General features: G+C 29.3%; 5 protein-coding genes and 1 pseudogene across 6 annotated transcripts, besides 2 other annotated features; 3 read left to right on the top strand and 3 right to left on the bottom strand.

Annotated features, from left to right (window-relative positions):
- Positions 1–1,370: part of a mobile genetic element that runs on past the window's edge.
- Positions 129–794, bottom strand: TVAGG3_0355540 (uncharacterized protein; the record flags this gene model as incomplete). The annotated part of the gene is made up of 1 exon (XM_051231272.1): positions 129–794. One exon carries the CDS (start codon positions 792–794, stop codon positions 129–131), a length of 666 nt encoding a protein of 221 aa, XP_051101002.1.
- Positions 901–1,293, bottom strand: TVAGG3_0355530 (phage tail repeat-like family; the record flags this gene model as incomplete). The annotated part of the gene is made up of 1 exon (XM_051231271.1): positions 901–1,293. The coding sequence occupies one exon, from the start codon at positions 1,291–1,293 to the stop codon at positions 901–903; it is 393 nt and encodes a 130-aa protein (XP_051101001.1).
- A 211-nt stretch (positions 1,371–1,581) lies between the features above and the next one.
- TVAGG3_0355510 lies at positions 1,582–2,692 on the bottom strand (annotated as a pseudogene). The gene has a single exon. A coding segment is annotated over exon 1 (1,111 nt).
- Positions 1,582–2,788: a mobile genetic element.
- A 79-nt stretch (positions 2,789–2,867) lies between these two features.
- Positions 2,868–3,623, top strand: TVAGG3_0355490 (ribonuclease inhibitor domain-containing protein; the record flags this gene model as incomplete). Its single annotated transcript, XM_001311048.1, has 1 exon — positions 2,868–3,623. The coding sequence occupies one exon, from the start codon at positions 2,868–2,870 to the stop codon at positions 3,621–3,623; it is 756 nt and encodes a 251-aa protein (XP_001311049.1).
- Positions 3,624–6,706: 3,083 nt separating this feature from the next.
- Positions 6,707–9,348, top strand: TVAGG3_0355480 (surface antigen BspA-like family; the record flags this gene model as incomplete). The annotated part of the gene is made up of 1 exon (XM_001311047.2): positions 7,115–9,301. The coding sequence occupies one exon, from the start codon at positions 7,115–7,117 to the stop codon at positions 9,299–9,301; it is 2,187 nt and encodes a 728-aa protein (XP_001311048.2).
- A 203-nt stretch (positions 9,349–9,551) lies between these two features.
- On the top strand, positions 9,552–12,227 carry TVAGG3_0355470 (antigen BSP-related family; the record flags this gene model as incomplete). Its single annotated transcript, XM_001311046.2, has 1 exon — positions 9,929–12,124. One exon carries the CDS (start codon positions 9,929–9,931, stop codon positions 12,122–12,124), a length of 2,196 nt encoding a protein of 731 aa, XP_001311047.2.
- Between the last annotated feature and the right edge of the window lie 38 nt (positions 12,228–12,265).

The following is a 12,265-nucleotide window of genomic DNA, read 5'->3' as shown; positions in this document are numbered from 1 at the left end:
ATTAACCGAGTGACACATGGTGACGTAGTGACACCTTCAGTTCTTCAAAAATAATTAATTATTGAATAACCCGAAACCATTAACGAAACATATATTTTTGGTCGTTAATGTTATCGTTAATGGTTCATTTACTCACAATATTTTTGTACAAACGACCCCCAAACTTTTAACTTCTTTTCTGCAGCTTCAAATGCTATCTTAGCGAGTTCATATTCTCTAAATTCTCTCTTTAAATCTTCTTGTTCCCATTGGTCTAGTTCGTATGGAGAATCTCTATAACCATAACATATCTCACGTTCATGTTCTAATTGTTTTTCGTGCATTTTCCTAACTTCTTGTTCGAACAAAGGTTTAGCATTCTCCACTGTATCTTCGAGTTCTTCTTCATCTAATTTCTCATGAACTTTCTTGTCTATGGAGTCCATAATATCTTTGACATAAAATGCATACTTTACAGAGCACCATTCAGCAACAAAATGAACGAGGTCAGGATGTATGTAAATACCTTTGAATTCATTTATAACACCCTTAGTAAGCTCATAAAATGCTCGTTTTGAGGTCGAGCCACTTTTGGCTTGACCGTATTCTTTCATCCAAAACTCGAGAATTTCCTGCATTTTAGTACTATTGAGAAATCTGTTTAAATGGTTTAACCTTCCCGCTTCTCTTGCCATCTTTGTTGCATTAATGTAACCATCCTTGTCTCTACGTAAGACTTCAATACCATTATAAGTGCCTTTTGTGAATGTTTCGCCATTAGATTTGTTCGTGAATGTTTTTGCTTCGACTGACATTTCTGTTCTTTCATACAAAATGAAAAAATAAAAATAATTTTAAAACTAACTTTATTTTTGGACTACATCAAATTTCTTATGTTGTTGTCAAAATGTCATGTTGTCATCATTGAACTCTATACCATGCGTAAACTGTCATGTAAGGTGGCATGTAGTCTTTACTTTGTCCCGTTGTTTGCGTATATCCTGAAACGAAATGTGTATGGTTTCCTTCTCCCTGAGTGTCACTCCAGTAACAATTTATAGCAAACTTAACATCGTCTTTAACATCATATCCTTTACCTTTTGTCATTCCTGACCAATCCCAATATCTATGCTTATGCCAACCTGCTTGAGATGTACTTAAATCTATGTAGTGACTGTGTGCAGGTAAATTTTCACCCGAAATCGTTTTACTTCCACCTGTTTCCTTTGAAGAGTTTGCACAATACAAAAACCTGTCGACTATTTGTTCCCATGCACCAACACCAAACATTACTTGAGGACCTCTTGCATCCATAGATGTATAAATAGAACCTACTGGGTTCATTAAATCAAACATATGAGATATTATAGGATTGTCTCTTTTGAACTTAAAATATAGTGCAACTATTTCAGGTTTCTTCTGGTTTGTGTCAGAATATTTTTTATAATATAATCTTATGTTTTCAGGGTAGGTAAAATCTTGACTATAATATTTATTTCTGTCATCTGTATAATAATATACTATTCTCGTTTTTTCTATTGCATTATATCTTTTATATCTATAATAATCTAAATATAATGTTAGCTTTTGTTCATCTACATGTGGATTCAATCACGCGTTCGCAGCGATCGATCCAGGCTTGAAAGACATGCTTTAAATCATCATGAGAAAATTGCTCAAATTGCTCTCTTACAAAATTTTCAAGATCATCTGGACTCGCGAATTCGCGTCCTTCAGCTCTCTTTTTTAGCGTGCCGAATAAATAAAAGTCAGAGGGTGCAATATCAGGTGAATAAATTGGGTTTGGAACAACTTTGACATTGTTTTCCACCAAGTAATTCATTACCTTATGACTTTTGTGAACTCTTGAATTATCAAAATGAATTGCAAACTTTTGTTTTTGTTGTTTGGATTTCTCAAACTCATCAGAATTGATAATTTGAGTAAGAACATTGTCAATTAGATACTGAGCATTCATCGTATTAGGTTTTTGAAGAATATCAATTGCGATGATGCCATTCACGCCCCAAAAAACCGACAACATCATCATTGGTGTGTCAATTTTTTTCTTCGGGAATGTTTGCGGATTTTCATCCTTCGGGATCCACATGATTTTGGCTTCTGTTGCATATTGAAACCAAGACTCGTCCCCTGTTACTAAAAAGCGAAACTTCTTGGATTGATACGCACCCAATATAGAGAGGAGCTCTTTCGAAGATTGGACTCTAGATTTTTTTTGAACTGAATTAAGGTTGTGCGGAACCCAACGTGTATACGCTAGTTTGTAGTTCAAATAATTGTGCAGATAATAACTGACTGTTGTACGTGGTATCTTTGTCATCTCCTCTATCCTTCTGAGTGATGCTCTTGGGTCTTCATCTAGCGCTTGAAGAATTGCTTTGATTTTTCTTTGATCCGGCGATTTTTTGTCAATTTTTATGATGGGCGCCTTTTTGTTCATGAAGTGATACATCCTAGCATGATACGTTACAGTGGAATAGCTAGGAGCATCCATACCGAAGCATTTTACCAATGTCTCGTAGATTTTTTTACAGTCTTTGCATTTTTTTGCAAGAGCGAGGATGTTTTCTTTATGATTCATTAAAAAAATGAAAAAAATCCCGCCAAAATTTCCCGCGAAACCGCCTCTTGTCTCAAAATTCATTTTATATCCCGGCATGGCGCCAAAATACAACATACTCATCATATACATATATTCATATTTTTAATTATATATTTATAATCAGCATATATCTCCTTTAATAGTCTCATATAGAGCGCTGTGCTAAACGCACCTTTGGACACCCTATATTACATTCCTATCAAAAACCACTACAGTTGTTAGTAATGCTTTTGAAAACTGTAGTGGATTAAAGAATGTTTATAATATGACAAACGTTCCAAATTTTTGCTTTTCTGGATGCACGAAATTGTCTAATATTAAGTTTCAGAATAGTGTTGATACAATTGGAATAAATTCATTTAATGGATGCTCATCATTGACATCGATTAATATTCCATCATCTATAAGAATAATATCTGAATATGCATTCCATAACTGCAATCAACTCAGTTCAATTAACATTCCTTCGACATGTAATTTAGAGACATTTGCTCTCAACTCAATTGAAGGATGTGAGTCACTTCAAAATATCAGTGACTTTCAAAGTAGTAAATATGAATGCGCATTGAATACCATCTATTTCAGTGAGGATGAAAATAAGAAACAATTGATCTATCACTTAAGTAAATCAATTGATGAAGAAATCATCATTAAATGCGATATTATCTGCAAAAACTCATTTGTTGACTGTAACAATGTTGTCAACATCAGTCTTTTGCCTAATGGTGTTTCAATGATCGAAACTTCCTCATTCTATCGATGCATTAACTTGAAATACATCAGTTTTCCTTATTCTGTTGAAACAGTTCAATCTCTATCTTTTGTTGAGTGCAACAATCTTCGTTGTCCTGTAATTGAAAACCAAACATTTGAGTATCTTGAAATGATATTACAATCTGGAATCTCTAAAGACCTTCTTAGTTCATGCCACATAATTGAAATTACAAATGATTTTCATGATTCCTTCTCTTTTTTTGATTGTGCATATATTCTTACCTTATTCATATTGACAAAGATATAAATTCAAAAAATAAAAACATACTATTTTAAAAAGCATTTGTATTAATGCAGAGAATTATAATTTCTAATATTTAAGTTAAAAAACTCAAATTTAATAAATTTTTAATTTTGAAAGGGGATAGATTTAGAAACAATCCCATGAAATATGAAAGTCTGCCATAGAATTCAATTGTTAACTCGATTTTATTCGAACCTTCACATCGAGCATTGGAGAGTCTAAATTTTTTTTTTAAATTTGACAGCCAATTTTAATTTTAAAAACAATTTTTTGAATTTATCTAAGTGTCGGTTGCAATTTAATGGATCCAGATTCCTATGAAGATCATTTATCTTCATAGGAATCAAGCAATGAAGTGGCTCATCAATAATTTGTCCTTTTATTTGCAATCAGATAATTTTTTATACAATTTTCATTCTCAAGAAGGCTTGTTTGTAAGTTTTATACATGATAAATCAACAAATACCATATCAAAATTAGTAAATATTGATTTTTCTGCGAAATATTACAATCAAACTACAACCTGCAAGTTAAACAAAGCATTACTACATTTATTCGTATTTTTACTATATTTTATTGCTTATTACTGCTTTTTAATTATCAAAAAATATACAAAAGTAAGTTTAATTTATGATTTTCATTTTTTCTCTATTTGTTGTCAATGATATTGACAGTGATTGTTATTCAAGTGATGGTAAAACTCTTAACAAAGTCTCTGACAATTCATCCAAACTCAGAATTTCTGCACGATGTGAAACAATTAGTGATAATTGCTTTAAAGGTCTTAAAAGTTTAATTTCATTTTATTTTGAAGACAATCCAAATTTAACAAGTATTGGTGACAATGCTTTCAGAGAATGCTCAAATCTTCAATCAATCAATTTATCATCTTGTACAAAATTAAAAACAATTGGACTAGATGCTTTTTATGAATGTAAATTAGTTTCACAAATTGATTTACCAAAAGGACTTCAAGAGATTGGATGGGATGCTTTTTGTGCTAATAAAAAAATTACAAGTATTTTCATCCCAGCATCTGTCAAAACAATTGATGAGTATGCATTTTCTTATTGCGATATGCTGACAGATGTTTTGTTTGAACCAGGTTCATCTTTGACAAAATTAGAATTCTTCACTTTTTCTGACACAAAAATTTCATCATTTCAGATTCCTGAAAGTGTAACAGAGATAGATGGTGGTGTTTTTGTTGATTGTCAATTTGTAAATTTATCTCTTCATCCATCAAACAAAAACTTTATTTTAGACAATAATGTTGTTTATTCACATGATAAAACGAAAATCATTTTAATTGGTGACAAACGATTTGAAACATATGATTTTCCAAGTCATGTTACAACAATTGGAGCTTATTGCTTTTATTGTAATCCGAATCTTGTCACAGTTGTAATCCCGAACACTATTAAGAGAATTGAAATTTTTGCTTTTTATTGCTGTGAAAAATTGGAAAATTTCACATTTTTGGGACCAGTTGATTATATTGGAAGTTATAACCTCATCTGTATAAATCTTAAATTAGTTATTTTTCCACCATCTACAATGAAAATAACCTATGAATTTGTTACTAACGATAATCCATTTTCCATGCAATTCACATGTAAAATCATTTTTTATCCAAAAACAATTGAAGTTAATGCAAATATCTCAATCTCATATTATAAAAATACAAATCTAATCATTAATACTAATTCATTGATCATGGACTTTGACCAAACAACTATTTTTGAATTTTGGGGTGATAACTATCAAGACTCTAATCCTGTTTTAATTCCTAAAACTGTTACAAAAATCAAAGAAAATTCATTTCAAAATTCCAGTTTTACAAAACTCCAAATTGATTCAGATTCGGAATTACTCTCTATTGGAAACAATGCATTTTATAACTGCACATCATTACAATCTATCATATTCCCATCCAAACTTACTTTTCTTGGAAATTCATCATTCGAAAACTGCATCCAATTAGAAAATGTTACATTTCGATCTTCTCATGATCTCACTATTATGAAAAATACATTCAAAAATTGTTCTAACCTAAAAAACGTTTTCAATATGACAAATGTTTCAGATTTTTGCTTTTCAGGGTGCGTGAATTTATCTAATATTCTCTTTTTGAATGACGTTGAATCGATTGGGAGGTATTCTTTTGAAGGTTGTACTTCTCTTATTAAGATTAATATTCCATCTTCGATCAAAACAATATCTGATTATGCATTCCGTAATTGCCATCAACTTAATATGATTGTGATTCCATCAATATGTTCTCTTGAAGTATTTTCTATAAGTTCTATTAATGGATGTCTTTCATTGACAAACATCAGTGACTTTCAGTCTAATAAATATAAATGCATTAATAATACTATATATTATAACAATTCTAATTCAAGTCAATTGATGCTGCATCTAAGAAAGTCACTAGATATCGATCTTTTTATTAACTGTGATATCATATGTCAATACTCATTCAGTAATTGTATCAATATTCAAAATATTGTTATTTTATCGAATACAGTTTCATTGATTGAAACATCATCATTTTATCTATGTCCAAATCTTCGACACATCAATTTTCCTCTCTGTGTCAAAACTGTTGAAACTAACTCATTTGTTGACTGCAACAATCTTCGTTGTCCTTTTATTGAAAACAGTTCTAATGCGTATCTTGATATGATTATTCAATCTGGAATTCCAAAAGTGTTAGTAAACAAATGTGAATTCCTTGGAATGACGCATGATTTTAACCGGGCTGAAAATTCTCACTTCGTGATTCAAATTTTATCGCAATTTTTACTAAAAATCCATTTTAAATATATAATTTTAACAGAAAGTTCATTCCTTAATTAATAAAATATTATTTGATACTAATAATTTTTCAATATTCCTTTAAAATTGAGATTATATAATATTATGCATTCTTTATTCACATGTGAATATAATCCATACAAAATGGCTATTGAATATTTATTTAATTTATCTTTGAATAATTATATGTTAATTCGATGACAACTTGAAACGTCTTCATATTAATACTTGGAGAAATTCTTAAGCAAACCTTGTAGCTTTATTTTCACTGTCTATTATATGAGGTTTTTCTCAGTCTTCATCATTTATGTCTCTTGGAGTTCAATGCTATGACACTTTTTAAAACCAAAATTATCTTTATTTTGCCACATCAAATTATTACAATTCCACATTTCTGAAAGAGCGTTGGCGCTATATATCATCAAAGCAAGTAAATCTCAAAAATGTTCTTGATAAATATCTTTTCATTTCCAAAAATATAAGATCTTTTTTTCAAACCAGCTGATTGAACGATCTTATTCGTAAAATACTCGTTATTTACTTGTATAATTCAATTATATTTTTTATTAATTCTGATATAAATCAAAAATAAATAAAAAATAAGACTTAAATTTAAAAATTACGCACTGAAAATGCTTATCATTACTTTTATTACTAATTCAGAATGATAAAATATGATTTTACTCTTTTCTATATTTGTTATTAAAGATATTGACGACAATTCCTATTCAAATGATGGGAAAACACTTAATAGAGTTACAGACAATTCAAGTGAACTCAGAATATCAGCAAAATGCGAAATAATAAATTCAAATTGTTTTAACAATCTACAAAGCTTAGTATCATTTTATTTTCAAGATAATCCGAATTTAACAACAATAAAAAGCTATGGTTTCAAAGAATGCTCAAACTTAAATTTAATTAATTTATCAATTTGTACAAAACTTGTTAAGATTGAATCAGGCGCATTTCAATTCTGCAGACAAGTCAAACAAGTTATATTTCCAAGTGGACTTGCAGAAATTGGTTGGTTTGCTTTTTCAGATAACATGAATATTACAAGTATTTTCATTCCAAAATCTTTAAAAGTACTTGGAAGTTCTGCTTTTGCCAACTGCGACTCATTAAGAGAAGTTTCTTTTGAAGAAGGATCAGTTTTAAAGATTTTAGATTCAGGAGCATTTGGATATACAAATATTTCCTCATTTCAAATTCCAGAGAGTGTAAATTATGTTGATGGAAATTTATTTTATGAGATGCCATTTATAAATTTGTCTATTCATGATTTAAATACAAACCTAATGATTGAAAATAACACTGTTTTTTCAAAAGATAAATCTAAGTTATTTTTGTTTGGTGAAAAACAATTTGATACCTATGATATTCCTTCTTCAATAACATCATTAGAAGATTCGTGTTTTCATTATTCGAAATTAACTTCAATGATAGTTCCAAGTACAATTAAAAGAGTTGGCAGTTTTGTATTTAGTTCATCAAAAAATTTGAAGAATGTAACATTTTTAGGACCTTTAGATTATATCGGGTATAGTATAGTGGACTCCTGCACAAATCTTGAATTTATTTCTTTTTCAGAAATAAGAATGGTAATATCTAAACTCTTTATCCCAAAGAATTCTAAGTTTCGGATATATTTCTCTTCCAAAACCCTTTTCGGAGTAAAAACTATAATGGAAATTGTAAACATTTCAATATCAGATATGAATTATGTTATTGACACAAATTCATTGGTAATGGACTTTGGCCAAACAATAATATATGAATTTTGGGGATCTCGCTATAATTATTTTCAAAATGGGATAAATATTCCTCGAACAGTAACAACTATTAAAGAAAATACATTTGTGAATGCTGATTTTTTAAAAATCCGGTTTGATTTAAACTCAGAATTACAAGTCATTGAGGATAATGCATTCATAAACTGCTCTTTATTGCAATTCATAGTGTTTCCTTCTAAACTAAATGTTATTGGAGCTTCTTCCTTCAAGGATTGCATTAAACTAGATAATATTACATTCCTATCAAAAACCACTACAGTTGTTAGTAATGCTTTTGAAAACTGTAGTGGATTAAAGAATGTTTATAATATGACAAACGTTCCAAATTTTTGCTTTTTTGGATGCACGAAATTGTCTAATATTAAGTTTCAGAATAGTGTTGATACAATTGGAATAAATTCATTTAATGGATGCTCATCATTGACATCGATTAATATTCCATCATCTATAAGAATAATATCTGAATATGCATTCCATAACTGCAATCAACTCAGTTCAATTAACATTCCTTCGACATGTAATTTAAAGACATTTGCTCTCAACTCAATTGAAGAATGTGAGTCACTTCAAAATATCAGTGACTTTCAAAGTAGTAAATATGAATGCGCATTGAATACCATCTATTTCAGTGAGGATGAAAATAAGAAACAATTGATCTATCACTTAAGTAAGTCAATTGATGAGAAAATTATCATTAAATGCGATATTATCTGCAAAAACTCATTTGTTGACTGTAACAATGTTGTCAACATCAGTCTTTTGCCTAATGGTGTTTCAATGATCGAAACTTCCTCATTCTATCGATGCATTAACTTGAAATACATCAATTTTCCTTATTCTGTTGAAACAGTTCAATCTCTATCTTTTGTTGAGTGCAACAATCTTCGTTGTCCTGTAATTGAAAACCAAACATTTGAGTATCTTGAAATGATATTACAATCTGGAATCTCTAAAGACCTTCTTAGTTCATGCCACATAATTGGAATTACAAATGATTTTCATGATTCCTTCTCTTTTTTTGATTGTGCATATATTCTTACCTTATTCATATTGACAAAGATATAAATTCAAAAAATAAAAACATACTATTTTAAAAAGCATTTGTATTAATGCAGAGAATTATAATTTCTAATATTTAAGTTAACAAACTCAAATTTAATAAATTTTTAATTTTGAAAGGGGATAGATTTAGAAACAATCCCATGAAATATGAAAGTCTGCCATAGAATTCAATTGTTAACTCGATTTTATTCGAACCTTCACATCGAGCATTGGAGAGTCTAAATTTTTTTTTTAAATTTGACAGCCAATTTTAATTTTAAAAACAATTTTTTGAATTTATCTAAGTGTCGGTTGCAATTTAATGGATCCAGATTCCTATGAAGATCATTTATCTTCATAGGAATCAAGCAATGAAGTGGCTCATCAATAATTTGTCCTTTTATTTGCAATCAGATAATTTTTTATACAATTTTTATTCTCAAGAAGGCTTGTTTGTAAGTTTTATACATGATAAATCAACAAATACCATATCAAAATTAGTAAATGTTGATTTTTCTGTAAAATATTACAATCAAACTACAACCTGCAAGTTAAACAAAGCATTACTACATTTATTCGTATTTTTACTATATTTTATTGCTTATTACTGCTTTTTAATTATCAAAAAATATACAAAAGTAAGTTTAATTTATGATTTTCATTTTTTCCCTCTTTGTTGTCAATGATATTGACAGTAGTTGTTATTCAAGTGATGGTAAAACTCTTAACAAAGTCTCTGACAATTCATCCGAACTCAGAATTTCTGCACGATGTGAAACAATTAGTGATAATTGCTTTAAAGGTCTTAAAAGTTTAATTTCATTTTATTTTGAAGACAATCCAAATTTAACAAGTATTGGTGTAAATGCTTTCAGAGAATGCTCAAATCTTCAATCAATCAATTTATCATCTTGTACAAAATTAAAAACAATTGGACAAGATGCTTTTTATGAATGTAAATTAGTTTCACAAATTGATTTACCAAAAGGACTTCAAGAGATTGGATGGGGTGCTTTTAATTATAATGAAAAAATTACAAGTATTTTCATCCCAGCATCTGTCAAAACACTTGGTGAGTTTGCATTTTCTAGTTGCTCTATGCTGACAGATGTTTCGTTTGAACCAGGTTCATCTTTGACAAAATTAGAATTATGGACTTTTGCTTACACAAAAATTTCATCATTTCAGATTCCTGAAAGTGTAACAGAGGTAGATGGTGATGTTTTTGGTGGTTGTCAATTTGTAAATTTATCTCTTCATCCATCAAACAAAAACTTTCTTTTAGACAATAATGTTGTTTATTCACTTGATAAAGCAATAATTATTTTAATTGGTGACAAACAATTTGAAACATATCATTTTCCAAGTCATGTTACAACAATTGGAGCTTATTGCTTTGATTATAATTCTAATATTGTCACAGTTGTAATCCCGAACACTATTAAGAGAATTGAAAACTCTGCTTTTTATTGCTGTGAAAAATTGGAAAAATTCACATTTTTGGGACCAGTTGATTATATTGGAAGTTATAACCTCATAAGCTGTAGAAGTCTAAAATTAGTTATTTTTCCACCATCTACAATGAAAATAACCTATGAATTTGTTACTAACGATAATCCATTTTCCATGCAATTCACATGTAAAATCATTTTTTATCCAAAAACAATTAAAGTTAATGCAAATATCTCAATCTCAGATTATGAAAATACAAATTTAATCATTAATACTGATTCATTGATCATGGACTTTGACCAAACAACTATTTTTGAATTTTGGGGTGATAACTATCAAGATCTTAATGTTTTAATTCCTAAAACTGTTACAAAAATCAAAGAAAATTCATTTCAAAATTCCAGTTTTACAAAACTCCAAATTGATTCAGATTCGGAATTACTCTCTATTGGAAACAATGCATTTTATAACTGCACATCATTACAATCTATCATATTCCCATCCAAACTTACTTTTCTTGGAAATTCATCATTCGAAAACTGCATCCAATTAGAAAATGTTACATTTCGATCTTCTCATAATCTCACTATTATGAAAAATTCATTTAAAAATTGCTCAAACTTAAAAAGCGTTTTCAATATGACAAATGTTCCAGGATTTTGCTTTTCAGGATGTAATAAGTTGTCAAATATTCTCTTTTTGGATGGTGTTGAATCAATTGGAAGAAATTCATTTCAAGACTGTTCATCTTTGACTTCTCTCAGTCTTCCTTCATCTATCAAATCTATATCTGATTACTCATTTTGTAATTGCAAATCTCTTAGGACAATAATTATTCCTTCATCATGTCAATTAGAAAGTTTCCAACTTAATTCAGTTAAAGGTTGTGATTCACTTCAAAATATCAGTGACTTTCAAAGTAGTAAATATGAATGCGCATTGAATACCATCTATTTCAGTGAGGATGAAAATAAGAAACAATTGATCTATCACTTAAGTAAGTCAATTGATGAAGAAATCATCATTAAATGCGATATTATCTGCAAAAACTCATTTGTTGACTGTAACAATGTTGTCAACATCAGTCTTTTGCCTAATGGTGTTTCAATGATCGAAAAATCTTCATTCTTTCGATGTATTAACTTGAAATACATCAATTTTCCTTATTCTGTTGAAACAGTTCAATCTCAATCATTTATTGAATGCAACAGTCTCCGCTGTCCAGAATTTGAGAACAAAACAGATACCTATCTTGAAATGATCATTCTCTCTGGTTTCTCGAGAAAACGTCTGAATTCATGCCATGTTAAAGGAGTTACAAATGGACTTAATCCCATCAAAAATTTCTTCTACCACAAGTTACAAATGGACTTAATCACAATCATTATAAATTGATTATAAACTATTACGTTTTTTTTAACACATTAAATTCCTGTTGAATTTGAGTTTAAGCATAGGATGTTCAAGTACCCATGAACATTTAATTATTGGATTAAAATGTTTATGATTGGCATAACATATAAATCTATATTTTTA

This window comes from Trichomonas vaginalis, chromosome V (assembly GCF_026262505.1).
Source record: "Trichomonas vaginalis G3 chromosome V, whole genome shotgun sequence".
In the NCBI taxonomy this organism is placed as follows: domain Eukaryota; phylum Parabasalia; order Trichomonadida; family Trichomonadidae; genus Trichomonas; species Trichomonas vaginalis.
Note: the sequence above shows the minus strand (reverse complement) of the source record. Positions and strands in the feature narration are given on the sequence as shown.